The sequence below is a fragment of the Formica exsecta genome, unplaced genomic scaffold (genome assembly GCF_003651465.1).
Source record: "Formica exsecta isolate Colony F162 unplaced genomic scaffold, ASM365146v1 scaffold226, whole genome shotgun sequence".
In the NCBI taxonomy this organism is placed as follows: Eukaryota; Metazoa; Arthropoda; class Insecta; order Hymenoptera; family Formicidae; genus Formica; species Formica exsecta.
In genome coordinates, this window is record NW_021849556.1 from 227,337 (window position 1) to 254,463 (window position 27,127).

The 27,127-nt window shown below is 34.7% G+C and overlaps 3 protein-coding genes across 3 annotated transcripts in view; 1 reads left to right on the top strand and 2 right to left on the bottom strand.

Moving 5' to 3' along the window:
- The window catches only part of LOC115235535, a 94,777-nt gene extending 76,830 nt beyond the window's left edge, over positions 1–17,947 (top strand). Inside the window, exons 5-14 of the mRNA XM_029807385.1 lie at positions 10,492–12,431; positions 12,586–12,800; positions 14,110–14,374; positions 14,476–14,697; positions 14,788–14,937; positions 15,011–15,118; positions 15,226–15,378; positions 16,358–16,474; positions 16,574–16,675; positions 16,754–17,947. Of these exons, the coding sequence (XP_029663245.1) occupies positions 10,492–12,431; positions 12,586–12,800; positions 14,110–14,374; positions 14,476–14,697; positions 14,788–14,937; positions 15,011–15,118; positions 15,226–15,378; positions 16,358–16,474; positions 16,574–16,675; positions 16,754–16,882 (3,401 nt within the window). The 3' untranslated portion in view covers positions 16,883–17,947. The remainder of the gene's footprint in view (positions 1–10,491; positions 12,432–12,585; positions 12,801–14,109; positions 14,375–14,475; positions 14,698–14,787; positions 14,938–15,010; positions 15,119–15,225; positions 15,379–16,357; positions 16,475–16,573; positions 16,676–16,753) is intronic.
- LOC115235536 (dimethyladenosine transferase 1, mitochondrial) lies at positions 17,768–19,276 on the bottom strand. The gene is made up of 3 exons (XM_029807387.1): positions 18,555–19,276; positions 18,311–18,464; positions 17,768–18,225 (listed from the first exon to the last, which is right to left on the bottom strand). The coding sequence occupies exons 1-3, from the start codon at positions 19,183–19,185 to the stop codon at positions 17,964–17,966; spliced, it is 1,047 nt and encodes a 348-aa protein (XP_029663247.1). The 5' UTR covers positions 19,186–19,276; the 3' UTR covers positions 17,768–17,963.
- LOC115235537 (cytochrome c oxidase assembly factor 3, mitochondrial) lies at positions 19,086–19,811 on the bottom strand. The gene is made up of 2 exons (XM_029807388.1): positions 19,716–19,811; positions 19,086–19,642 (listed from the first exon to the last, which is right to left on the bottom strand). The coding sequence occupies exons 1-2, from the start codon at positions 19,723–19,725 to the stop codon at positions 19,362–19,364; spliced, it is 291 nt and encodes a 96-aa protein (XP_029663248.1). The 5' UTR covers positions 19,726–19,811; the 3' UTR covers positions 19,086–19,361.
- Between the last annotated feature and the right edge of the window lie 7,316 nt (positions 19,812–27,127).

Here is a 27,127-nt window from a genome sequence, read left to right on the forward strand (position 1 = left end):
TTTTTTTTAAATATTATAGAATTCTTCATTTTACATTACTTACGTTATATTACATGCTAATGCTATCATTTTATTAAAACCATATTTATATACCAATCCGAGATTCCAGGAGGCTAACAGATTATTTTTCTACATCTCTATCATAATATTTGATGACAGCATATTGATTAATCGCATTGATAACATTATATTAAATATATGAATATAATATAATAAAAAAATAATAAAAAATATAATATATTATATTAAATATGCGACAAAAATAATAACAATAGAATCTAATATAACTTGTCGCTTTATTCTATATTTTTTAGCATATTTTTAGAAGATTTTCTTTTACATATATCTTTTTATTTGACGCACATGGTATATAAAATGCTTGCTCAGAATTCACAATTGTATAAAATATGTGATTCATGGATAGAATCACAGAATATATTGAAACAGAAAGAATTAAACTCTATCATTTTTTTTTCGATAATTATTCGATAATATTATTATATTCTTCATGATTAACATTATATCATTTATCATATATCGTATATTTTTAGCACTAGCTGTTATTTTTTGACACTACATGATATTAGCGTTAATCGTTTTACGTTGATGTTTTCCGAACAAATAATCAATTTCTGGACATATAAAATTTTCATAATAATGCAAGTCTGTTATTTTAGAGCTACATTAGTAGCTATAAATATACAGCTGTATATTGACAATTGATTTATCGACGATAATTATAATCGGTCTCTTTATGAAGCTGATACCTCTAAGCACCATGTGCTTACGGTCGTCCAGAGATTAATTTCGTACGCGGAAATATGCGAAATCTAAAAATATGACGCGGCCGTTTCGTATCGGGTAAACATCTGCGTTTATCGCGCATCGATAATCCTACATCGGCTGTTCGTCGACGTTTATCGTGTTATCATCCGGTTACGATCTCTCTTCCCTCCGGTCATTATGCTAATATGCGTGATTAATGGGCCGTTGAGGTTGACGCGGCTTATCGAGTTATCCTTGAACTTTCGAAAAAAATTACGCGTTCAAGGATGACAGCTCGCGTTTACTTACGCTTCTCTTAACGGTGCACAGCATTTTGTTCCCGAGGCTCTTATAAGGATCGTTGAATGCTGCGATTCACACATTTACAAGGATCATTGAAATCGCGATTCTTTGGCGGCGGAATTTGTCGAAAAAATATATTTAATCCGAGAACTCACAAATTCTAATAATCGCGGGCTAGTAAGAGCCAGAACCGAGAAATTGCATAAAAAATATGGAGATTTTTTTGTGTGTGGATATACATATAATATATTATCGTGCATAAAGTTTGGTAAATTAATACGAAAGCAAATTAACGTTGAATGCGGATACTGTTTGGAAGGCGCGGCTGAAATTCGCGGGTAACCTTCCTTAAGACCCACTTTGTCGATGACAGGAGGAGAAAGGTTAGCTGATCCTGACGACCTTGAGCCTTATCCTCAAGCTGTTTGCTTTAAATGTCGCTTAAAAGAGCCTTATAAGTTGTGACTGGAGCATTCGAAAGTGTATAAGGTCAGGGCTGGACAATTTATCATCTGGCTACTCGTTCCAAAGTTACGTAGTAGCTGTTACACATTTAAAAAAATGCTGCATCTTTTCTAGCACATAAAACGCATAAAAGGATATCTTTTTTAAGAGAGTTACCATCGTGGAGAAATTTATTAGTCGGTCGTAAAATTCATATTGATTTATTTTTATAGCGTTCGTCTTGCGACACGGGGATAGGAATCGATTATAAGGGGATTATTTTTTGGCGCGACGTAATGTAGAAAGAGACGCAAAATTATCGTCTCTTATATTTTTCAAGAATGAGGATATTATATCAAACAATGATAATTTTTTTATCACGAAATAAGTTTTTTTTCAAGTTCTTGTAACAATACTATTATCGCGATATTCATCGTGAAAGAAAACACGTTACTCTTTCCGGTGTTATATTATCTCGCATTCGCGACGAAAGAGGGAGAAGCCGTGAAAGTGGACGCGTGGGAAAGATACGAGACAATCGAAAACAATGCGAGCGACGGTCATCTTTACATGGAACGACGTGTACATATTTATCGGCGACTTCCTCCCTAAAGGAGGAAGAATAAAGTTACATACTAATTCCACACACTATAAGGATCATCCGATTTGATCCTATTGCCTATTTATTTTTGAAAAGACGCGCGTATTGTCCGATTATGATATAAAAGATCTCATGGCGAGCATCCTTTTGACAACAAGGCATCACGTGGCGCCGATTCGCGAGGCTATACTGCGAACAATTTCGGAAGTCTTCGGAAATATAATCTTATGAAAGTCTAATAGTTTTTAAATTGAATGTGCAATCTCATTTCTATCGACAATTCCTTTCGCTATTTCGATAAATGTTATATCATTCTCGGCGAGTTTGTTCTAAATGAGCAAATAAATTCTTCTAGTTTTTCTAGCATATCCGATTTATTTACACAGTTGGAAAATTTGGCTTGAATTTAGCATGTTTCAAATGATCCACACAAATTTTTGTGTTTATTTAACATAATATAGATATATGTCAAATGGTGACAGTAATATTATGTTAATATTTCAACACAAAAATGAATGCAAACTTCATAGTAATTTGAAATAAATTTTATGTAAAATCAACATATTTTTAATGATAAAATTAACTTACTGTTAGAAAAAAAAATTATTGACGGCTTGTAGTCATTCTCACTCCTATTATAGAATGAAATCAATTTTTTTTTTTCTGTAAATTTTAACAAATAAGTTCTGTCACCAATAATACGGATCATATATATATATATATATACAGGGTGCGACATTTTCCATCTGTGTAGGAATTAAAAAGTTTATTACATTCCTTCCATGTGCTAAAAACATTTTATATTTGTTGCATATACACTTTAACAACTTAATTTGTGGATTTTTTTGAGATCTTCTATGAGACTAAATGTATCTTTTTCGAAAAGGGCCTCGGAACCAGGCCTGACATTGCAACATGACAACGCGGATTTAAGAATGTAGAGCTCGCGGTACAAATTAAGCCTGCAACGCGGACGCGAGATAAGACGTGACGGAAAAGTTATGTGAATTAACTCGTTTGATTGGCGTTGAAACGTGCCGCATCGACCGATTTGTAACGCGGCTCGTTTAACTGTACCGGTCTCGTTTGGAAAAAAATGAGAGTTAGATTCCGTCTTATTAATAGAAACGAGCGTGCGTTAACGATCATTGCACCTCTCTTTACGTACGCCATATTAATTAGTGTTGCGATTAATTGATATTCCGTGCGCGATCTTTGCCAGTCGTCATAAGTTACGTTGGCTCCTACTAATAGCAACTGCAGTAGTGGTAACAAACTGGTATTATGACGCAATAGAACTTGCAATCGTGATACTGGTACATGATACGGTGGCCGAAGCAGTTTTTCGATATATTTGCTCGCGATATGTCGAGTGATCGAGGCGAGTTAACATATAGCTGACGTCAACGGTATTATGCTTTAATAAAATTCGCGTCAAGCTGCCAATCTTTCGAAAAACATTGAGGGTTATTCTTGTCTGTCCTGTTCATCAATAGAGATTAGAATTGATCCTGATTAACGTCAACGTTTTTTTCTGGGCACAAAAAATATTTCCAAATATGTCCAATAATTTACAGGAAAATTTCTAGAAAATTGAATGCAAGAACGAAAGAGCTATTTGCAAAGAACATAAGAATGACAGGTAGAATATTTTAGAGCTATTTTTGCAAAGTCTACACTTTCTCTAATATATGTAATTGTCTTTTATAAGCACAGAAAATTTCATGTTTTTTTATTAAGAAAATTTATATAGACTCTCTCTCTCTCTCTCCCTTTCTCGGTTCTTTTTAAATATTGTATAATTTATTTTCTAGGAAAAAGGCCATAAAAGTAAACTTTATTTGCGAGAGACGTAGATAGTATAAGGCATTTCGGAGCAAAATTTCTTTTTCTTCGTAAACACCTCTTGTGCCCGATCTCTATTCATGATTGCTCATGAAATGTGGTCGTGTACTTTTATGCTTGCGGCGGTATGTGAATGTGTAACGAAGAATAAAACAAATTCCCTATATGATGACTTCCGGTGATCGTGTTTCCGGTGTAAATGCACTGCGCGGCGTTAGATAACCGCAGGCGAGCGACACGACGACGAAACGCCTCATGGACACGGTGTATTTTTCTCTCTTCTTCGTACGCGTTTATAGTATCCGCCTTCATATTTATCGCTCGCGTACACGTACATTTAATACAAGTCATCAATCTTGAGAGAAAGGTCATTGAACGCAACTTATGAAAATAATCATTAATTATGTACATGATATCACCAAAAAAGGTTTCTGCATCCACGAGTGTTTAATAAGCATTACATATGAACTTAAAATATAATTAAAATTTAAAATTTAAATTCAAAAGCTAAAAAAAAAAAATATTTCTAAATTTTAATTATTATTTTATGGAATAAATAAATCTTGCTATTAATATCACTATTGCTTGAAATTTAAATAAATTTAAATCTATATGTATAATATATTCGATGTATATATGTTTAATATTTCAAGGATATAGAATATACATATCTCCATTCATTGCTTTGTACGTTCATCTTCAGTCTTCCCCCTTCACGGTGTTTTAATTAGCTATTCCCAGTCTACTTTCTAAGCTCAAGCACGAGCGAGCGCGACGCGTTCGAATTATAAAATCCAAATGCCGATTTCTTTTCCCAGGCGTGAATCTTTTTACGTTCGTTTCTCCTGTTCGCGCGGACGGCCGTACAATTCGATTCATACACGCGTGCGATACATATCGTAAATTATTTTCATCGGTTTCACATTCTATATTGCGCGTACGATAATTCAGGTATAATGTAATAATAACTGAATGAGACGGTGATTCACATAAAGGATCGCTTTCGCTACACGCTTTCCACTTTGGAAATTAATAAATGCAGCCAGTCTTCTTGTAATTAAGTTGAAACCTGTTGTTTGATTCGGATCACGTTTCAATACATAGGAATTCAAGTCTTCATGCTATTTTATTTTTATTATTTTTATTAGTACCCAGAAAGCTGAATGATGCAAAGTTTGCAGCAAACCCGAGCATGCTTTTACAGCAAAATTGTGACAAGGTGTGTCCGCAAAAAGCTTAGCTTTTGCTGGCAAGGCTTGTCGCAATAGTGTGATGTACATTTTGCGCAAATAATAGAGCAAATCTTGCCGTGCACGGCATGACAGCAAATTTGTGGCAAGAACAGGACAAACCTTGCTGTGCACGGGATGACAGCAAATTTATGGCAAGAATAGGGCAAACCTTGCCATGCACGATATGATAGCAAATTTGTAACAAGATCAGAACAAACCTTGCTGTGCATGGCGTGATAGCAAATTTATGGTAATTTTCTATACGGGGTGAGTGATTCAGGACTTCTGTGACAAATTGTGAGAAACGATAAATCTCGCAGAGAGGACTATTTTGTCTACGTACTGCATATCGCTTAGCTTTATTCTTTTAGCATATTCGCTTACGCGTTTATTCGCGCTTCTCTCTCTCTCTCTCTTTCTCTCTCTCTTCTTTTGTTCATTCATTATTCTTTCATTCTCATTATTATATTTTTGTATTTATTCAACATTTTAAGTAAACAATAAACGGATGATTTAAACTTTTTCAGACATTTATCTGCCCGATCTAAGAGGAACAATCAGTCCAATATCTGAATTCCCTATGTTGGGATTGTATCAGTAATTGAACTGATAGAAATAATTATATTTTTAATCTTCTACCAGTTGCTCTTTGCAAGCTTTATATACTTCTCATGACTAAAAATCAAATACGAGATGGATGTATATAGCGCGTCGCATAGCGATGAATAAACGAACTATCGGCAGAATACTATATTTTTGTAAAGTTTATAATAAATTAAAGTTGTAAATTTGCTGTCATGCCGTGCATGGCAAGGTTTGCTCTGTTATTTGCGTGAATTTTGCGTCTCGTTGTGCCAGGGTATACTTTTCTCTGTTCTTTCCGTAAATGTGTTATCATATCGTGTACAATAAGGTTTGCTCTGTTCTTGTCGTAAATTTGCTATTATAGCGTGTATAACAAGATTTGCTACTAATTGGCGTAAAGTTTGTCTTGCACCGTGAATTAGCATCATACGTGTTCTTCTATGCGTAAAATTTACGGGCAAGCCTTTTCCTATTATTTAAAGCATCGTGAGACGAAAAATTTTGCCGTCAATTTGCTTCAAACTTTTTGACAAACCAAAACAAGACAAATGTTTGCTACAAAATTGTTTTCAAAATTAAAGCACACCTTGTCGCAAAGCTATGGCAAAAACGTGATTTTAACATTCTTGGCTATCTGGGTAGTTAATAATTTTTTGAATTTACATATATTATAATCTTATTGTGTGCGAATACAATTTTCTTAACTCTTTTCATCATTCAGAAAAAAATATTGAAATAAGATGTAGATTGAGGATAAAAAAGAGATTTAATATCTGTACATGCATTACATATTGTAATTGAATTAATATGCATTTTATATGGGATATGCGAGATTACTTATAAATAATTAAAAAAAAAATAAATGAGAGAAAAGACCAAGCACATACGGATAAACGGAAGAGAAGAATATTTTCTGATATTTATTTGGAGAATTTTCAAAGAAACTATCGATCATCCTGCACGAATGTTCGCGCTGCATCAGCCACGTGCTGCGCCCGTAATAGATGCATCTGATCAAGTATCTCGAGTTGGGAACCTTGACTCCTTCGCGCCGTCGTTGTTTACCCACGGGTCTCATAAATCATCGGTTAGTTTCCTTGATCTGCGCGCACGGTCCATAACCGTGTAATTATGCTTTTTAGAGAGAGAGTGAGAAAGAGAGATCTCGCGTTTTCACTCTTTTGCACCGACCACAGGAGGCAGTGGCTCGATAACCCTTTTTCACACCGCTGCGATTCACGATCCGTATATCATGAAATGTCTTTTACGCTCGTTTTGTGCGCGGCGGCATAAATCCTTGCGTGAACAAGGAACTTTGTCGCTTCATCATTTAGCTCGCGCTTTTCTTTCATCGAACAGCGTTGTCTCATTGTCTAGGATCTTTAAGAACGACATTCTTTTTAAGCGTTGCCGCACCTTTCTCTCTTTGTTCGCCACTTCTGAGTTTTTTTCTTTGTCTCATTATTACTTTCCTATAGATACTCGGTAAAAGTGCGTGAAATGTTCTTTTTTTTTGCGAGAACACCTTATTTGCTATATAAATGCTTGAAACGTGAACGCGTTTCGTGTTCTTCAATAGCGAATTTTAATAATCACGAATTATCCCCTCGCATTTTTAGCAAAATGTTTATATAATTTTATTTTTAATTTAGAATGATAAAAGCTATATACATGTTTAAAATTTTTCTTCATAAAATATCGAGAAAATATACACACACATATAAGAAATATTTGTATATATGTATAGTGATATTTTTATTATATATTTATATTTATTAGAAAAATGTAAATATTTTATCTATATTATATTTTTTACATTTTAAGAAAAGAAGATATAAATTTTTGATTTTATATTTTGATTGTGTTTAATTAATTAATCAGAGTATATTAATTTTCACTGATTGTGAATATAATATCTTAAAATTACAAATATAATAAATTAAAAAATAAGAAGCGCATCTATTCTTTATTTTTTATTATTTATTGATCTTTTTTTATTTTATAAATCATTTACACTAGCGTCAAATTCGATGTCGTGATGACTGATGATCAACACAGTTAAGGAAGGTCATATGTCAAAACATTGACAAAAGCATGAAAATTTCGTAAACTGTTTTACTATTTTTTCTGAGTATCTGTGCAAAACCTGAGCACAATTTTCTTAACGGTTTGGAAATTATTTAAGTTTAAAATTAGTAATATCTTATGAAATAAAATTGCGTATTGAAGCACTTGTTGACAAATTTGACAAGGAAAAAACATTGCCAATGAAATAGAAATTTTCACATATACAGGATAGCCCACGTAAAATATTAAAAGTCAATAACTTTAAAAATATTTGTCGAATCGAAAAGCTGTTTATCAAAAAGTTTCATGTATTCGGGGGACCTTTCTAACTACGTAAACATAAAGTTGCCCCCGCTCCTCCTTTAAGAGGAACGGGGGATAATTTTATAATTTCAAATGGAACTTCCTTTAAAATGTCACATATTTGGATTCTATGGGAAAAAACAAGTAAGTTTTATCTGAAACATTTGTTTGAAAAATGCTTCTATCAAAAGTTATAAGCATTTAAACTTTAAAGTAGAGTGCATTCAAACTGATAATGATAAAACCATAAATTAAATGAAAAATCATAGTTTTTCTATTTTTTTACTTTATTAAATGTTCGAACTGTTTATTCTCATCTAAACACTTATTAATTCTTTCTACAAAATTTTGTTTAGCCTAACTTAATCTAATTTAAACAATATTTCTGAGCTCACGCTAGCGCAAGTTTCGTGTTATTCTCGTTTAAAAGTTATTTACTAAAAATTGTAGAAAAATATCCCTCTCTCTCTCTCTCTCTTTTTCTTTTTGCAAATCACTCATTTATTTGTTTCTTGCAGTTTATTTCAGGGGGTATTCACAATCAAAAGCTTTGTCATAAATTAGGAAAAATATTAATTACAGCTATTTTCTTTTACGAAGACATTAAAAACCATATTATTTTGTGATATTTTAATTCTTTTTATAATTCAGATTTATTTATTTGATTTTTCAAACGTAAGAAATATGTTATTTTTTAAATTTTGACACTTTTTTGCTATTATTGTACAACTAAAACATCTTTAAATCCGTATAGAGAAGACTCATTAGCTGTTGCGGCACAACGTTTACAATTAGTTTCGCAAAATCTCGCGGCGGTGATAGCTCATCTTTCCTCTTCGTGCGTGAGATTGATCCGAGCCATAAAGTCATAAACGAGGCGGATCGGTGATTTGCGCAATCGCTTTTGCGGCCAAGTAATCGCACGCGTCTCAGAAATTCCTGGCGGCCGCGCAAAATGGAGCAGCCGCGGAAAAACCGTTTGAATTTTCTCGCGGCGAGAAATTACGAGAAATTACTCGTTTGCTGTGAACTACCATAGATCACCAAAGATCCGTATACTTTCACCGATCGTTACAGACGCGTATCGAGGCGATCGAGGAGAAGCCTCGAGATGGTAATTTTATATTAACTTGGCGTATAGAGAGTATGGTATCGCACGTGGTGACAATCAAATGGAGTTTGGATGAGGTATTATATTGAAAAGCTAAAGGATAGATTTGCTTGGATGATACTTGATGAGCAAATCACTTTTAACAGTCATGCGTACTTGTCGATAAAAATTCAAAGTTAGAAATATAGAAGATTTCACTTCTCTCTTTACTAGTGAAATATTTTAATATAGAACGGATAGTAAATGAAAAACGAAACTATTTAGGTATATTTTGTAAATATATTAATTTAACGGAAATATATGTGTGATGAAAAAAAACTATATATAATTTATTTATAAAATAGTTTATGAAAGCAACATAATTAATTTACGTGAATTTCTTACTTTTAATTAGGACGTATAAAGCAATTATAATATTATAATGAATAAATTGAATGAATCTGCTGTGCGAATTTATTTTTATGAAATAATATCATAAATGTCATAAATCTGCATAAAAACGAGCATCAGCTTTCTTCAGACGCGCATCCGGCTAAATTTTGGTATCAAATCACCGAGTATACTTTTCACGCGTATCCGATTCCAGTTTCATGCTTTACATCTGCGGTTTTCCTTCCTGAGATTTGAGCGTTGCCAGATCCGTGAGAAAAGAACGGAAATTCTCGCTTTGCGAAAGAGAGAAATGTATGTGTTACCAACACAAAGCGCGAAAAGATGGAGATAAAATAAATTGCCGATCATTTGAATATAAAATTATATAGAATGCGTGGCTCTCTCACAGCTCGAAGCATCTCTTTTCGCAGAATCATTATTGCAAGCGTGGCGCATTATGATTTAGCTTTATGAATAAATTCTAAAATTAACCTGTGGCAGAGATAAGGGAATAATTCGTATATTTTATCGGAAGTTTTGATGGTTGATTTTAATATTTTTACTCATTGTCAGTTTTGAATGTTTTTTTAATTTTTCTTAATATAAATTTGTTTTAAAAATTGGTTGAATTTTTTTTTAAGAAATACACACTATAAATATATATATATATATATTGATCATGTTAACATGATATTTAATATGGTATTTCTCCTTTTTGGTATCCCGTTTAAATATAATTATTAAAAGACTTTTATACAAGAAAAATCATGTGCATTATAGAGAGAGAGTTAAAATTAAAACACGCCGTCATTTCAATACGCGCTTTATTTACCGATTAATTTCCTCTCGACCGTTGCCCGCAGAGAACTCGAGAAAATCCCTCTTGACGCGAAGCCAAAGCGACCGGTCTTTCAGTAAACCGGACGTCTCGGCGGGTGACGTACTGTTCTCGGACACGATGCGGTTCAGTCTGAGCAAGAAGATCAAGTCGCCATCGTTGTCCATCGGTATATGCGCAGTTTCACGCGAGGACGCAGACGAGGAAAGCCCGCCGGAAAGAAGAGGCAAGACAGAAGAGATCGAGGCAGAAACAGGCGAGCTTAAGAAGTCCGATTGCGAGATCGAAGCGAATAAGAATGTTAAGGTAGAGCTCGAGAAGAAGAGAGTTGACAATGTCGAGAAGGAGGCCGAGCCGCCCCTGGACGCACGTAGCGATATTTCCGATGCGAGCAACGAGCATTTCCGTACGATGAGACCCACCAGCTGGTCCCCGCCACCCGGTAGGCAGAGGCATTGCTTCAAGATCGGCGAGTCCAGCGCGGATGAGAATCCCGTCAACTCGATTAGAGATCATCGGAGAACAATTTCGTCGGCGTCGACAGCGTCGTGGAACTCGGCGAGCTCGTACGGATCCTCAAAGATCGAGATCAACTCGCCCGAGAACAACGTTTGCAAAATCACGGTGAGTCCGCGCTCGTCGCCGCTGGTTCATCGGCTGCAGATTGGCCCGAATTCTAGCTCGAAAGGCTCCAGAAGAACGTCCATCCTGATCAACGGCGATCAGAATACAAGCGCGGAACCGGTGCGGGATAACAAAGTGACCATCAGTGTCGGTGGAGAAGACAGCGTGTGCAATCCGACGGTGATCTCCGTAAATTCGGAGAATCCGCCGAAGATCCAGAGTTCCGCGGAGAATCGCACTCTGGTGATACTCGATAATTACAGGTCGAATATTGTGGTGGAGTCGGCAAATGATGACTCGCGTTCCAAACAGATCGGAAAGGATAATCACGTCGTCGAGAATGGCAAGATGAGCTCGAAGATGAATGACGAAGAAACACCTGCGTCGCCCAGCGAGGAAACCTTCTCGCCATGTCGACACGCGGAACAGTCGACGCCGAATTTCGAGAAGAGATTGAGCGTTGAGATGAAGTCCTCGGACACTGATCAGTCTTCGAGATTTTACACATCCGATGAGAAAGTGACACGATCGGAGTCTAAATCGCGATTCAAAGACGTCGAAGATTCGTCCGACTTGTCGAAAGAAGCTCTGATTTCCAAGTTGCTCGAAGACTCCCTACGAAAAGCTCGCGAGAACGGCGAGATCCTCGACGAGGATAGCGGCCAGGCCATCTTGAAGATTCTGAAGCAAAGCTTGCTGAAAAGCAAGGAGTACGAGAGCTCCGAGTCCACTCTCGAAGCAAATTACTCGCGATCGTCTAGCCTGAACTCGGACGGCGATTTTATTTCGACGAATCTCTTTCTCGAGGAGAATCCCTACGAAGTGATCAAGGAACCAATCTACGAGGAGATACCTGACGAGCCGCCGCCGTTGCCGCTGAGCCCGCCACCCACGGAGGATTACATCAAGGACAGAATTTACTTCGGCGACGTCGAATACTACAAAAAAATGACGCCGGGTCAGTTTCTTGGCCCATATTTATCTGAGGAAGTTTTCAAGAAATCCAATTCGGAGGACCTAGCCCAGGCCTACTTGTCCAAGAGTCCCGAAGACTTCTTCAAGAAGATGTCGACGTCGCCCGAGGATGAGAACAACATTTCCACAAAGTTCGAGCTCTTGAATTTTCTGATGGACTCTAAAGATCGCACACGCCCTGCGGAAGAGGACGAGGATGAGGACGAGGATGAAGAAGATGATGCCGAGAGAGACCTGGAGGCTCTGTACGAGCAGAAAGAGACAAGCCTGGGCGATCTCAGCTCTAAAAGCTCGCAGATTTCCAATGTGTCCGATAGCAGCGAGGAATGTAACATCATCCTGACGAGCTCGCCGGAGACGTTAAAGGTGAGTTTAGCGTAATTCTTGATCAGTGAATATAATTCTGCAAACAAGCTTTTTTTTCAATATCTCAGAGATTTTTAGATTATGTGTGCTAATTTAATATATACAAATCTTTCTCATTAATCTAATCTGAGAATTCTTCATATTCTTTTTGCAGTCGAGAACGGTCGACATAGAGAGAACCGATAGCGGGGTCGGGTCCGAGAGCAGCCAAGCCAGCAGCACTCGCGGTGTTGCGAGACGCTGGAGGACGGGCAACAATGTCTCTTCCGGTCCTAGAAGTCTCTTGGGTGGAATACCGCAAGTGATCTCGGGTACTGCGAAGCTGTGCGAGGATTGCGAGCAGCGATTGGATCCTCTGATAACGGACAGGTAGATTGCAAGAGTTTAAATCGGCGATTGAGACCGTTATAGTGTTTCAATATTATACAGATGTACCCGGGAAAACATATCTTAACAATCGCACATCTTTATTGGATAAAAATTATGCCACTAATTGTGTGATTCACTTGGAAACCGTCGTATCTGGTATAAAGATGTTGCTTTTTAACCGTAAGAATTTATACAGCGAGGATTATATAAATAATCGTTGGAGAAATATATGTTCGCGAGAAACGATCGCGCGTGTGTGATTAACGGTTTCTGCTTATCTTTGTCTTCTTTTTTCTGTTACGCGCACGACGGTATATATTATTTAACGCACGAATGATGCACATTAATAAGCGAAATCTTGATGGATACAGCGCTCTCGCGTTTCAACTTGGCTCGTCTTTATAGCTTTTCACGTACCGTTCGAGTCGCAACATGAACGCGAACATTTCTTGAAACTCGTTTTTAACGCACTTCGACGTCCGCGTAAATCGTAAACTGTTATCACTCTTAGCCGTACTCGCGTAGATAGCGCTCGATGATCCGGAGAGAAGATATAACGGTCCGGAGAGCGTCTTCCACAGCTAGCCGGATTTCGATCGTGAGAGATTTAGTTTATTAGGAATTCGCTCGTTTCGCTTCCGAACAAAGTATAAATCTTCGAATAAAACGCTGTTTTGCTTATTTCGACCTCCTGGAGGTGCAATCTCACGAATCGAGGAACGAATGTCGTTTCGTTACGCTTGCGGACCTTTCGCGGTCGATTCATCCGCATCCGTCATAGCAATTTAAACACCGATTCTCTTCCCGTGAGAAATTAATCGGGGAACATCTTCCTCTTTCTGAATTAACGCCGAGCCTAATTCTCAAAAGCCGTGGTTAATTGACTCTTTTCTCGCACACTATTTCTTATACCTTTTGATTGTGTCTGTGTCAAAGTGAGGTAACGCGAGGCTCTTTCTATCGATGTATGTATTTGGAATTCGTGCGGCTAGATTACGCGACAAATGCAAGAGACAGCGGGCCTAACTTTCTCCCGCTATCGATTTTATTCGCTCGAGAGCGAAAGTTCTTCGTTATCGAAGAACGCAGTTGAGATGTCTGATGAATCGATAATGCGATATGCTTGCGTCTGGCAAGTTGCATGCGACAATCACTTTCATCTGCGATCATGGATTATGCATACAAATTCGCTCGCGAGCTCCACGTTCGATTGCATTTACTTTCCTTTGATGTTGATAAAGTTCCTTTTAAATAGTATTATCCACCGAATATATCGCATATATATATATTTCTATTTTGCCTATTCCAGCGGTGTGGTTTACGCGCCCTTTGTGTGCCGGAAGTGCTCGAAGAAGCGCGCGGAGCGGAAAGAGATTATCACGGAAATCGTGGAGACCGAACAAAAGTATGGCCGAGATCTGCAGATCATACTCGAGGAGTTCCATCGACCAATGTTAAGAGCGGGTCTCCTCACGTCGGAGCAACTGACGGCGATCTTTCTGAACGTCGAGGAGCTGCTCGAGCACAATGTCGTCTTGGCCGAGAAATTAAAGGACAGCGTGGAACTCGCTCAGGTAAAGAATTGCACGGGAAATCTATGTTACTTTTAGATACATATGTGTTGAAAAATTTTACGCTGCAACTACATTTACATACGATTTCTTCAATCGTGTAGGAATCCGGAGACGAGGATCTTCTGACGGTGGACCTGGGCAAGATCTTCCTCGAGTCGGAAAGGATGCTTCACGCTTTCGAGAGCTATTGCACGCGCCAAGGCAGCGCTAGTTTATTGTTGCAAAACTTGGAAAAGGAAAAGGAGCTTTTACGCATTTTCCTCAGGGTTTCTCAAATGGAAAACACGGTTTTGCGAAGAATGAATCTGAATTCTTTTTTAATGGTAACGTCACTTAATCTATCCTAATCAGTCTGTTAATTCTTTAATTAACTAATTAGAAGAAATTCTTCTTATTTTCAATTATTTTTTCAGGTTCCCGTCCAAAGAGTTACGAAATATCCGCTTCTGCTGGCACGTTTGCTCAAAGCAACGCCTTCTGTTCGGCCCGACATTCAAGAACCGAAAAAGAGACTTAAACAAGCTCAAACAAACATCGAGTTACATTTGGAACACATGAATGCTGTAAGTACATTATGTATCATAATATGATGCAAAAATTGTTTCATGAGAAGAGGTATATATGTTTCATTAATAGGAGGCGAAAGATGTTACGTCGACGAAATTATGGAGGAGAATATCAATTATCCAGAATGGCAGACGGTCCATCGGCGAACAGGATATGGTGAATATCAAGTTGAGAAAGGTAATGCAATTAAATTTCTTTTTTATTTTGTGTATTTATTTAATTCTAAAACAATTAATATGTGTAAGATATTTGTAGTCATTTACTATTGGTAAAATTTATGCTAGATGGCCGTCGAGATTTTGGAATGGGCTCACGAGGAAGCTAGATTTGTTCTCGAAGGGCGTCTTCTGGTAGCACAGCCGACTGACAATAATTGGAGACGCGGTCGAACTGTCAAACTCGCACCTGTCACTGCCATGCTTGTCACAAACGGCAAGGTAAACATATTATTAATTCCTTACACCTAATTTTATATACAAAATAAATAAAATTCACATTTAAAAGAACTTTTTAGTTAAATGAGTATTCTTTAAATGGAACTCCTTTGTCAAAGGTGTTCTATTCTATTCGTGACCTTCTATTCGTGACCTTGGAGTAATTTTTAGTTCTGATTTATTCTTTGACAAACATATTCTTATGATCACGAACTGTGCGTCCAAGAAATTAGGCTTTGTTATTCGCTTTTGTAAATACTTTAATAATATAAATACCATAAAATTATTGTTCTGCTCTCTGATCAGTTCACAGCTGAAATATGTCTCCCTTGTTTGGGCCCCTTATTAGGATAAATATTCTACATTAATTAAGCGCATCCAACATCGCTTTCTCAGAAAAGTTAACTTTTTTATTGATAAGTCCATGCCTGCCCAAGCCTACTTATGATTATTCTTATAACTTTATTTTAAATAAACTTAATCTGCTAACTTTAGGAAATAGAATAATTTTTTTAGACATAGTGTTCCTTTTTAAATTCATGAATAGCTGCATAGACCGCCCTAACTTATTGGACTTATGTAAGGCTACATATTCCAGCTAGGCCTCTCAGAAATAATTTACTTTTTCATGAAGAACAGCATCGCATTTCTTATGGAAGGTTCAAACTTTTAAATAAAATATGTTTGGAAGCTAATGGATCATTAAATCATATGGATTTCTTTCATATGGGTTTAATTCCATTTAAACGCGTATTGCGTCATTATCTCTCATTTAACACGGATTAACATTTCATTATTGATGTCTCTGCTAGTATATAACTCAAAATTTGTAATTCTCTTATAATTCTTATTTTTCTGTATTATGTCGTTATTCTACTCTATTTTTCTTTATTTTATCCTTTTTCTTTTGTTTTGTACACTCTTATGTACACTAAAGGGAAAATTTTTTCCCCTTTTCATAATAAACAATAAACATTTTCAGTCGAACGCCGAGCATCCCGAATTTAACGATGACTCGCTCTTTCCGAAGCAAATAGGCATCAAGGAAGCTACTCTACTTCTGGTCAAAGAAAAACTTGGGCGATATTCTTTACTACGTGTGAGTCATCATATATTCCACGTTGTAATTTTTTCTCGTTATCATTGAATGATATTAATAATCGCGAATCTATATTCTTTATTGTTATCATCATTTTAGGAGCCGCTATACCTCGATAAATGTATAGTGTGCTGTGAAACGGATCTCGAAGATTATTTCGAAATACAGGAATTGTCTTCCAAGGAGACATTTATATTTAAAGTAAGACATTTACGAGCAGAAAATTATGGATGGAATGATGAGAATGAAAATGGCAAATTAATTTACATATTATTATAGGCAGAAGACGGCGCGAGAACGAAGAGATGGTGCAGAACGTTACAGGCTCACGCACAGTCACTCGGTGCTTGGCGTAAACGTCGAGGAGCTCTTCCCAACATCATGATCTGCGGTGTAGCAAGAAATTAACGAAGGCTTAGATGTAATAAACGTGAACGTCACGCGACGTTATCGCATTTGTCGTCCTTGAACGCGCTTATATTGAAGATGGAGTATTTCCAATGGCGCGAAACTTAAGCGATTACACGAATTCGTGTACATGATCTCCAGATGAATAAGTAATAATTCTTGGAGAGAAAGAGAGAGGGAACGCGCGCTGGACCAAAGGATTTCCTCGGCTCATCGATACGCGACTATCGATGAGCAACACGTAAGTCTAGTTATTATCGAATTCAGGTATAATCATGCATTCGATTGTTACAGTACGTTGAAGAAACTTGAGTTTCCTATGTCACTGTAATTAGAATGTTACGTGGCGCCGAATCGCGCACAATTCTATCGATTCCTAATGAATAATTCTAAGTATCCATATATACATATCTCTGCGTAAGCATAAAATTATTTAATATCTATAATTATCTATATATCCTTCAGAAAAGAACGAGTAGCTGTGATATCGACCGGTGTATTGGGTATAACGTTTTCTTCTCGCAAATTATTTACGGATATTAAAATCCTTATTCATCTTTTATTTTCCATTTGCGATTCTTTTTACCAATATCGCACATTATGAAAACGACAATAATAGGGTAGATTTTATTAGAGGTAATAGGGTTCGCAAATTAATAGTATTGAGAAATAATATTCGCGTGAATCAGCAGTATCAAAGAAGAGAGGATGCCGTAATATATATTATCTCGTACAATCAGCATTGAGAATTTTTGTGAAACTAGGAACACATCTTTTTTTTCCTTCCTCTCACAATTTTATATATATATATATATATATATTCTCTTTCTTCAAGATAATTAACAGCATTTTTACTATGTCTAACACTAGAAAAAATGCAAACTGTACATTGTACTATATTTTTATTTAATAACTAAGCCATAGTATCGTATATGTATATAAATGTATATTTACAGAAAAGTTTTCACAATTCTATAACCGAAATTTATTGTAACAAATTAGTCTGCTGCATTACAAACTTGCGATTTAATAAAATTTAAATATGATGCGTTTGTGTGTTTCTGAGTATAAACCATCTCTGTTAGATATTCATTTCTCCCGACACCTCCGTATAATCCTCTACTACAACGTCTTTAGTGTTACTTAACGGTAATAAATGGCGAGACGCGCGATACTCGTATACACCGATCTCTGGATGTTTTTCTACCAGATATTTATAAGCGGTCGTTAGCCTGTCGATGTCATTTACGGTAAGTTGCGTGGGCTTAAGCTTTGGATCCAAGTCAGACAATTTATACATCATCAGACCTAACTCCTTGCGGCAATGCAATGGGAATAAAGTCCTGCGAAATAAGATAAAAACTTTATTCGTTTTAATTTTATTTATTATCGCAATAGGTAAATGATATAGACAGCAAACAAACTTACTCGATACATCGTATGCTGTACTTCTGTCTGAAACTGAACACGTGCCTTGTTATTTTTTCAAATAGTTTAAAATCGTGTTGCGTGCGTGGTTTGATCAATGGCGTAAACGATACTACTCCCACATCGACATCTGGCCGTGGAACAAAAGCTTTGCCTGCAAATTATAAATTAGGAGTTGTAAATAAAGGTTTGTAAAACAAATTTATGTAAATACGCGGAGAGAATAAGCCATTCGATTATATACCAGGTATAATAAAACGAAGTACTGGAAATGTCCAAGCTTGTGCCATTACCGACAGTCTGCATCGTTGTTCGCCTGAGACATCAGCCACTAAACGTTCCGCTACCTCTTTTTGAAACGTTAATGTCATTTTCGTTCTACCAAATGCCCAAGGTCCCCGGCGTTCGGCTATCGCGTGTAGCCATTTAATTATGAGAGGTGTCGATACATTGAACGGTAAATTGCCTATGACATAGATATCCGGAGCTTTTTCGTCCCAATTTCTCTTTTCTTCCATCGAGAATAAACTTTCTATGTTTGTTTTCCTGATATCGTCGTATATTATGTCCATTTTTCCATTAATCGCTCCGAATGAATCCGCTAGCATCTCTAAAGACGGTTTAAATCTTAAATCTTTTTCAACAACTACTAATCGTTTCGGAATCCGTTTTAAGATGGACCGAGTTAATCCACCTGGGCCAGGACCAACTTCTAATACTTGGCTCCCAGCGAGTTGTCCTGATTTTGTTACGATTTTATCAGTCAAATTTTGATCCATAAGAAAGTTTTGAGACAAACGTTTCACAGCATTCAATCGGTACATTTTTAATATGTCTCGGATGGATGGAAGCGGTGGCAATCGTGGAGTGGACATTTTCAAATACTAATCTCGTATTATAAATAAACACGCAGTTCTCTTATAAACGAATAAATTATAGAATATGATCTTAAAGAGAAAAATATTGCTTCATAAACTCTCTATTATATACAAGCTTATGCAAAGTGAAGTTTTTAATAAGCTAGAAAGTTTTTCATTCAAAACTAATTATTTTATGCAGGCTTCTCGATATTCTTTTCTGGCTCCTCAAAATCATCTAAGAATTTTTCCTGTTTAACCGAATATATTGTATACGTATAAATCCCGATGACTCCAAGGCTTAAAGCAAAAGCCAAGCGATTATTAGATTTGCGATATCCCTGTACCCTTTTTGCTCTTTGCAGATTTTGCTCCTCTAGGCGTTTCATGTATACTACATCTGTAAATTTGAGTTTCTCTGCGTCTTTTAACAAGTCAACTTTTGGCATATTCTGATTTTGTTCAAGTTGGCTATCTGTAGACAAAATAATTAATTTCATTTATGCTAAAAAACCCATCATATAAAATGTTCAATTTAAATCATTCACCCATTCCCATTTCCAGACACTAATGTTTTTGAATAAATTATGGTGAAGGTATCGATTTCTCTTCTTGCCAATTGAATCTTAGACTGATCACAAGATCTACAGGACAGAAAAAAGGATTTTTTTACTTATAAGATCTTAAATTTTTGTTACAAAATTCTATTTATTAACTTAAATTGATTCGCAATATATTTCAGAAATTGATCTCAGATATCAGCGATCAGTTTTTTCATAAATTATAGACAGATAATTCCAAATTTTATTTGAAAAAGAAATTTCTAAGATAAGTATTTTTAGGTTAAGTTATCTATGTGTAACTTTCTGTTAACAGTTATTCTATATATATGACAATTATCTAACGATATTAATCATGTTCTGCGCTCTACCAGCATTTTACAATAAGATTATAATCTGCAATTTATACGTACGATTAAAAAACAAGCTTTGTTTTAGATTCTTTTACACATTGCGAGATCATTCGCAATCTAAAGCACAATAAGGTTATATGTAATGCAATACTGCCATCGCAGCGACGATTGTGAACATTACGTGATGCGACGAAATAGTTTCAAGTTTAAAGCAGCTCCGTCGGTCTCATACGCTCGATATTGATTCGATTTCGGATAAAATGAAAACCGATTTATTTCAAACGTACATATGTAAATTATATTTTAACAATATTGTTCAATTATTTTTAGAGCGCCTTAGAACATTTAATATCGTTACATGACTACATATAAAATAAATTAATAAAATTATTTAAAAAATTGATAGAAAAAGTTACATACACAATTAATTTAACCAAAAATTTTTTGGACGTAAAAATTTCTCTGAAATAAAACTTAAAGTTTTCTTTTTCTTTTAATAATTTATCAAAAAATTTATCATTAATATTGCTACCCAGACAGCACAAGGATGTCCTTAGGACGTCCAAAGGGCATCCAGGACATAAAACTTAAAATTTTCTTTCTCTTTTAATAATTTATCAAAAAATTTATCATTAATATTGCTATTTATTTTCGCAATTTATTTTAGCATTTGTAATGTATTTCAATATTCAAGTAGATATACTATTAAGTTTTGAGTGATTTATCAAAGTTCTCTTTACGATACACATTTCCTTACTGATACCTTTTTAATTTAAAATGTGAAAAGTAGAAAATTGAAAATTTCAATCACGTACACATATGTATGCGATTATTATTTTATAATTGATATTAATTAAATTTTTAGCAAGTAAGATATTAGTAAATGTTTGGCAACAGATTCATTCAGTATATTGCAAAAAAAAAATGACAAACTTTTATTTTTATTTTTGTTTTTTGAACATCTCGACGAAGATCATTTGAGTAACAGTAAGAGTACACAAAATAAAACTTAACGAATTCTTTACCGTTAATATTAGCATTAGCAAATATTATTAGCATAGAAAGATAAAATATTATATATATCGACAGAAAATCAAACTTTTAATTTTTATAAATTATCAATAAAGAGAATATATGTATAATTAGGATAAATGTTACATAGAAAAGAAAAGATGATATTATAAAGAGATTAGAAAAATACTAAGTTACAAAATATGATCTTTTTATATCTAAAGAAAAATTGGAAAGATACTAATGCTATAATTTAATGACCGCTCTAGTATTAAAATTCTAAATCGTATTTATCTTAATGCACAAATTAAATACGAATTAAATATGAAATAATTAAATATGAATATCATTAAGTCAAAAATAGTTATTACAAAGAAAAAGAAAAAAAAAACTCGAAAATTTCTGATCACAAAAGAGGAATAATTCACGAATATTTATTTAGACTGATATTCATATAAATAAGTGTAAATACATGCATTTTTTTAAAGACTTATTGTTAGTCGCAATTTGATCAAGTATCGAAATAGAAGATACATCGATTTGATTAGCGATACGATGCTTAGAGAAGATCTATTCCCTTGCAATATAATGGGCTATTGTATAGAAAGTACATAGTCTATTCACTGTCAGTAGCTGTATCTGTAATATTCTCGTCGTCGTTGTCGTTGATCGATCGACTGCTCCTTTTCAAGAGGAGCCTGACAGCCCGTGCGCGATGCGCTCTCACGTACATACTTCACTCGGTACGTTAATAACGACGTGCACGCGTGGAATTCGATAGATTGCGAGCGATCCGCCGTTGAAATTCGACGTACAATCGGTAGTCAGTTCGCGAGTGGATTAGATGGCTCGGATAAATTTTCAATTGGATCTCGCTAAACTCCCCCGTAGAGCAACTGACGTTACGCTCTGATGATATATTAAATAGACATATTTCACGAGAGTACTCGAATACGCATTTGCGTCTCCAATTCTTCGCATTGAACATTAATTGAAAAGAGAGTGATCGAAGTATTAATTATTTTAGAATTTCGATTAAAACTGAATTTTATCTGAATGTTTCTATTTATTGTCTATTTAGAGTAAATCATTATTTTTTTATAAATAATTGAATATTATGCTAATTTTTCAAAGATAAAAGAAAATTGCGCTTGTTGAAAAATACACATGTGATAGTGACCTAAACCTAAAATATATAAAATGTTAGATAAAAGATTAATTTAAATTAGAGAGGTAAATTGAGTATGCGTAAATAATTTGGTAAAAACTTAATACGTCCGAATCTTTCAATGATCGATGTACATTTAGTATACTGAGAAAAAGAAGTTGTTAACTTGACTAAATTCGTCCAACTAATTACTATTTCTTTGTATTTCTTTAATTGAAATATTTAAGTATTTTAGTCAAATATACGTCATGTTAGATTTAATATGTCGTATTTGACTTAAATATTTAAATATTTCAATTAAAGAAATACAAAGAAATAGTAATTATAGTTGGACGGATTTAGTCAAATTAACAATTTTTTTTCTCAGTGTACGCTCTTTGTTCAAGTTTATTATGGAATTGCAGTTTTCTCGTTAGCAAAAAATCAATGTTTCGACATATGTAAAGTTCTCTGAGAACTTAACGTCCGCGTCCGGTCCAAAAACGACGCGAATAGTATCTCTGTTTCGGTGGATTTATGAGCGTGACTGTTTTAATTTATATGATGCCCCACTTGTTCCTGACTGATTTGTGATCTTGACGGAAGAGTTACGAACACTCCTCTTGTGTGACATTCGATGCTAAAACATCCTTCATTCTCTCTCTCTCTCACGCTTATGTCATTTCCTACGCATCTCTTAAATTTTATCAAAGAAATATTCAAACTTTGTTGCCTCTTAAAAAACTTTTATCAAGAATAACGGCGTGTGCTATTTCTGCAAGTCATTTTGTGTTATAATCTCCTTAACTAAATTATTATACGACGCAATAATTGTTTTTAAGAAAAAGTATGTAATTATTTACAATGTATTTTTTAAAACAATTATTTGTTTTTTTCTTTACACTAATTGATTTGTCTCATTATTCTGTACATAAAAGTATTACGGTAAGATTATCGAAAACTAAATATTTTACGAGATATTTTATTTTTTATATCAAAATATGTCAGATTAAAATATAAAATAACTCAAAAAGTACTTAATGAAAAAATACTTTATTATAGTGTTTTGGAAAGCTCTCGAGGTAAGCTACAAGAATATGTAATAAAAAATGGGGAGTTCCATTTAAGAAAACATCGACCACATTGACCTCACCTTGAAAAGACCACTTAAGGTCAAATCCATATTTTTATCATGTGGCCCCCTTGAAACCATGCAACTTTTGTCTGACACATTTTTTGATATTTCACTTCGTTTCCGAAAAATATGCCCGCGTCACTGTAAATGCCGCACCCTGTATATATATAGTATTTTATGTAGTTAATTTTTCGTGAATAAAATAGATAATCGCGTATTCGCAAGAATATGCATAATCATTTCATAATAATTATATAATTCGATACCGATTTGAAATTAATCTTGAAATTAATGTTTACCAGCACCGGGAAAACTATTAGCGCGAATTTTCTTGTCCATTCTCATCTATTTAATGCGGCGCCGCGCGCGATGCCGTAATAATGCATCGATTTACGGATTTGCAGTAAAAGCATATATACGCATGTCTATTAACATTTTCAGGATGTTCAACGTTTCGAGACAACGCTCTAATTATAACAAGTTCTCTATCGGATTTCTACGTTCATTGTTGGCGTATCATTAACATTCGGATTATTCGAACACAATTTTCATATCGTAACGTGCAATAAATTCGATATGATGCTAGGCTACATATATTCACGGTTGAATTATAATTCATAGAGAATATAATAGTCTCTCTATATCGTTCGGTGGTTAGATATTGCAAACTTCGCATAATTTTTTCAGAGGTAAGCTTATCGATAAAATGCTCGCGTACACTTTTAAAAATTGATCCCCAACGTATTTTTACTCGCTCGCACGTGTTACGTATCTCTCAATTATTCTTTATTTCACGATCGGATCAATTGACAATAAAGATTGAATCTCCGAAGTAGAATCGACGAATCTATATATCTATATAACCGATAAAATCCATCAACAATGCGAAAATAACACGATCGTGCGATCGATTTGATTTCGATTTTTCCTGTTAAATAAGTAAAGTGAGGGGCAATCCATTCTCTTGTTGATAGGTATTGCTTTTCTTAAGTTCCCCCGTCAGAAATTGCGATAAATAGAGAGTGCCCGTAAAATACAATATTTGCGTATGCATGAGGGTTTTTGTATTAATAATTCAACGAATATTTCTTTGCACAGAGCAACCTAGTTATTATCGATTTCTCGGTAACAAAGTTCGCCGTTGGAAATTAAATTTCGGTTTTAGACGGAAAATGTCCCTTTCATTTTAGCATACAAAACTGAAAATTTCAGAGTAATTCTTACGATATTTAACAATTCATTCGATGCTATCTTTTTAGTTGCGATATGTATATTAACGGTTACGAGAAAAATGAAGCCATTTGCTAATAGATCCATTTTTTGAAATTGACTATTAAAAAATCTGAATCAGAACAGAATTTTTGAGATTTATTTCAAATAATATTTACTATTTGTCGAAGTTTGTACACAGAATCGTACATATAAATTTCTTTTAACAAACTTCTATAAATTTTCTCTGAAACTTGTAGTCTAGTGCAAACATGAATTCCTTTTCTGCTTTTACTGTGTTTCTACCAGAAATCAGTTTAAATCTGATATAAAGAAAAAAAATTTAATGTTTCTATTCTCAATAGCTTTGCAGAAAATAGTTACATATATTACACAATGCCAAAAAAAAAAAAAAAAAACCGGAACGGAATTAGTCGTTTCTTATAGGTTTTTGGACGCTGAACACGAATCCGGTTTTGAAATTGCTCCATCACGTCAGAATTCTGAGAAATTTGCAATTAAAGTTGCAGAAAAGGGCTCTTTTTACGAACTTTGTCATATTATAGCTACAATATGTGATGTGCTGGAGAAGTTTTATTACAATTAAAATAAAGTATGTTGTTAGGACTTTCAGCCCTCAAAAAGAATTTTTCGTGTCGATTATGGTTAATAAGATATCTATGGTTAAATATGAGGTGTATTGCAGAAGTTAGCTGTGACTTCGATTATTTACCTTTACCAAATAATTTTCAATTATATTTACTTAAGAGTTTTTTAGATCGCTGAATACGAGTTCAATGTCAAAATTATCAAATTTAAAATGGTGGATTCACTATGGCGGATGTCAAAACTTAAAAAATGTTTGGATTGAAATCTGAACATTTGAGTCCGCCATTTTGAATTTGACAATTTTGACATTGGATTCGTATTTAACAATCTAAAAAACTCTTAAGTTTAAATAATATAATAATTGAAAACTATTTGGTAAATCGTCAAAGACCTAAGTCACAACTAACTTCTACAATACACCCCATATTTAACCATGGATATCTTATTAACCATAACCAACATCAAAAATTTCTTTTGAGCGTTGAAAGTCCTAACAACATCCTTTATTTTGATTGTAATAAAACTTCTCTATCACGTCACATATGGTAGCTATAACATGACAAAGTACGTGAGAATAGTCCTTTTTTGCAACTTTAATTGCAAATTTCTCAAAATTCTGACGTGATGGAGCAATTTCGAAACCGGATTCGTATTCAGCGTCCAAAAATCTATAAGAAACAACTAGTCCCGTTCCGGTGTTCGAAAAAAGTCAGTTTTTGTTGAACAGTGTTGTAGATTAAATTTTATTCAAATTACCTTGTCAAAATCCATAATTATAGCATTATAGTTTGTAAAGATTATTTTAAAAATATATGTACATGTATATTAAACAAGCTTTCTCGTTAATCAAATTATTGTGATATCTCAAGTATCACAAGTTAGATCAGTCGGCGATATATAAATTAGCACAAATTATATCTTCATTATGACTGAAATATTTTACGCGACAAATTATAGCTGTCTGTTAGAAGAATACTATATTAATTCAAAATGGTTGTGTGATAAAATTGCGTGATATGAGGAACAATACGGTTCGCGCGACCCTACTGAATGAGACAGATGAGAGATGAGAATATGTCATTAATTAAATAAGTAATTGATTAATAACGCATGTACTTAATTGAATTATTAAATGGATAATTAATTGCGCCGCAATTACTATGTGTGCACGCATATATGTAATCGATATAGTACAAAATTCCCAATTACGTGCGCACGGCACACACTTATATTATCGTCATGAGAATAATACGAAATCCCTATACCATTCTATTAGGGTAGATGAAATATTGCTGTATGTAGTGCAACGGATTTCCATTACTAGCCTAGTGTCACCCACGCGAAGGCTGACCTGGAGAATGATTCACAACGAAGTTCGCGCCACCCATAGAATCGAATTGCGAAAGTTTTGTCGAAGCTAACATAAGTAGAGAGCTCGCACGCTCTATTCAGATATCGCCTTTGAAAAAGAGAAAGGGTTAGGAATTTCTGATCCAATTTTTCCATTTCCGGTTGATTATTACTCAATTTGATTCGTAGAGATGTGGACTTTTTGGGTAACATTGAGTAAATCGTAATTCGTTCCTTTCAAAAATTTTCTACAAAATTATTCTCATACAACAGCTGAGAAGGTGGCTCATTTTTTACCTCGTTTATAATACATATTATGTACAGGGTGCTCCACCAAAAGTGACCACTCCCTTTTATCTTTTAAACTAAAAGAGATAGACCATAACAAATATATATCAAGTTAAACGGTTCAAACCGAACTCTATTGTGAGCATAGTTGCTTACAAAAGCTATCTGTGTTAACGAACGGAAAGGCATAATTTTTTATAACAATGTAGATATTTCGATACAATAAAGTTGTAGCGTTGTTTGAGACGAATACAATAATGTATGATTTAATATAAATATTTTACATATTATACGAGTT

Bases quoted from the DNA above. Each gene is read 5' to 3' on its own strand.
- LOC115235536 (XM_029807387.1), bottom strand. From the start codon at position 19,185: ATGTCCACTCCACGATTGCCACCGCTTCCATCCATCCGAGACATATTA. The intron at 18,465-18,554 runs GTATATAATCGA...TATAATTTGCAG, and splicing joins ACTTCGTTTTATTATACCTG to GCAAAGCTTTTGTTCCACGG. The intron at 18,226-18,310 runs GTAAGTTTGTTT...CTTATTTCGCAG, and splicing joins TACAGCATACGATGTATCGA to GACTTTATTCCCATTGCATT.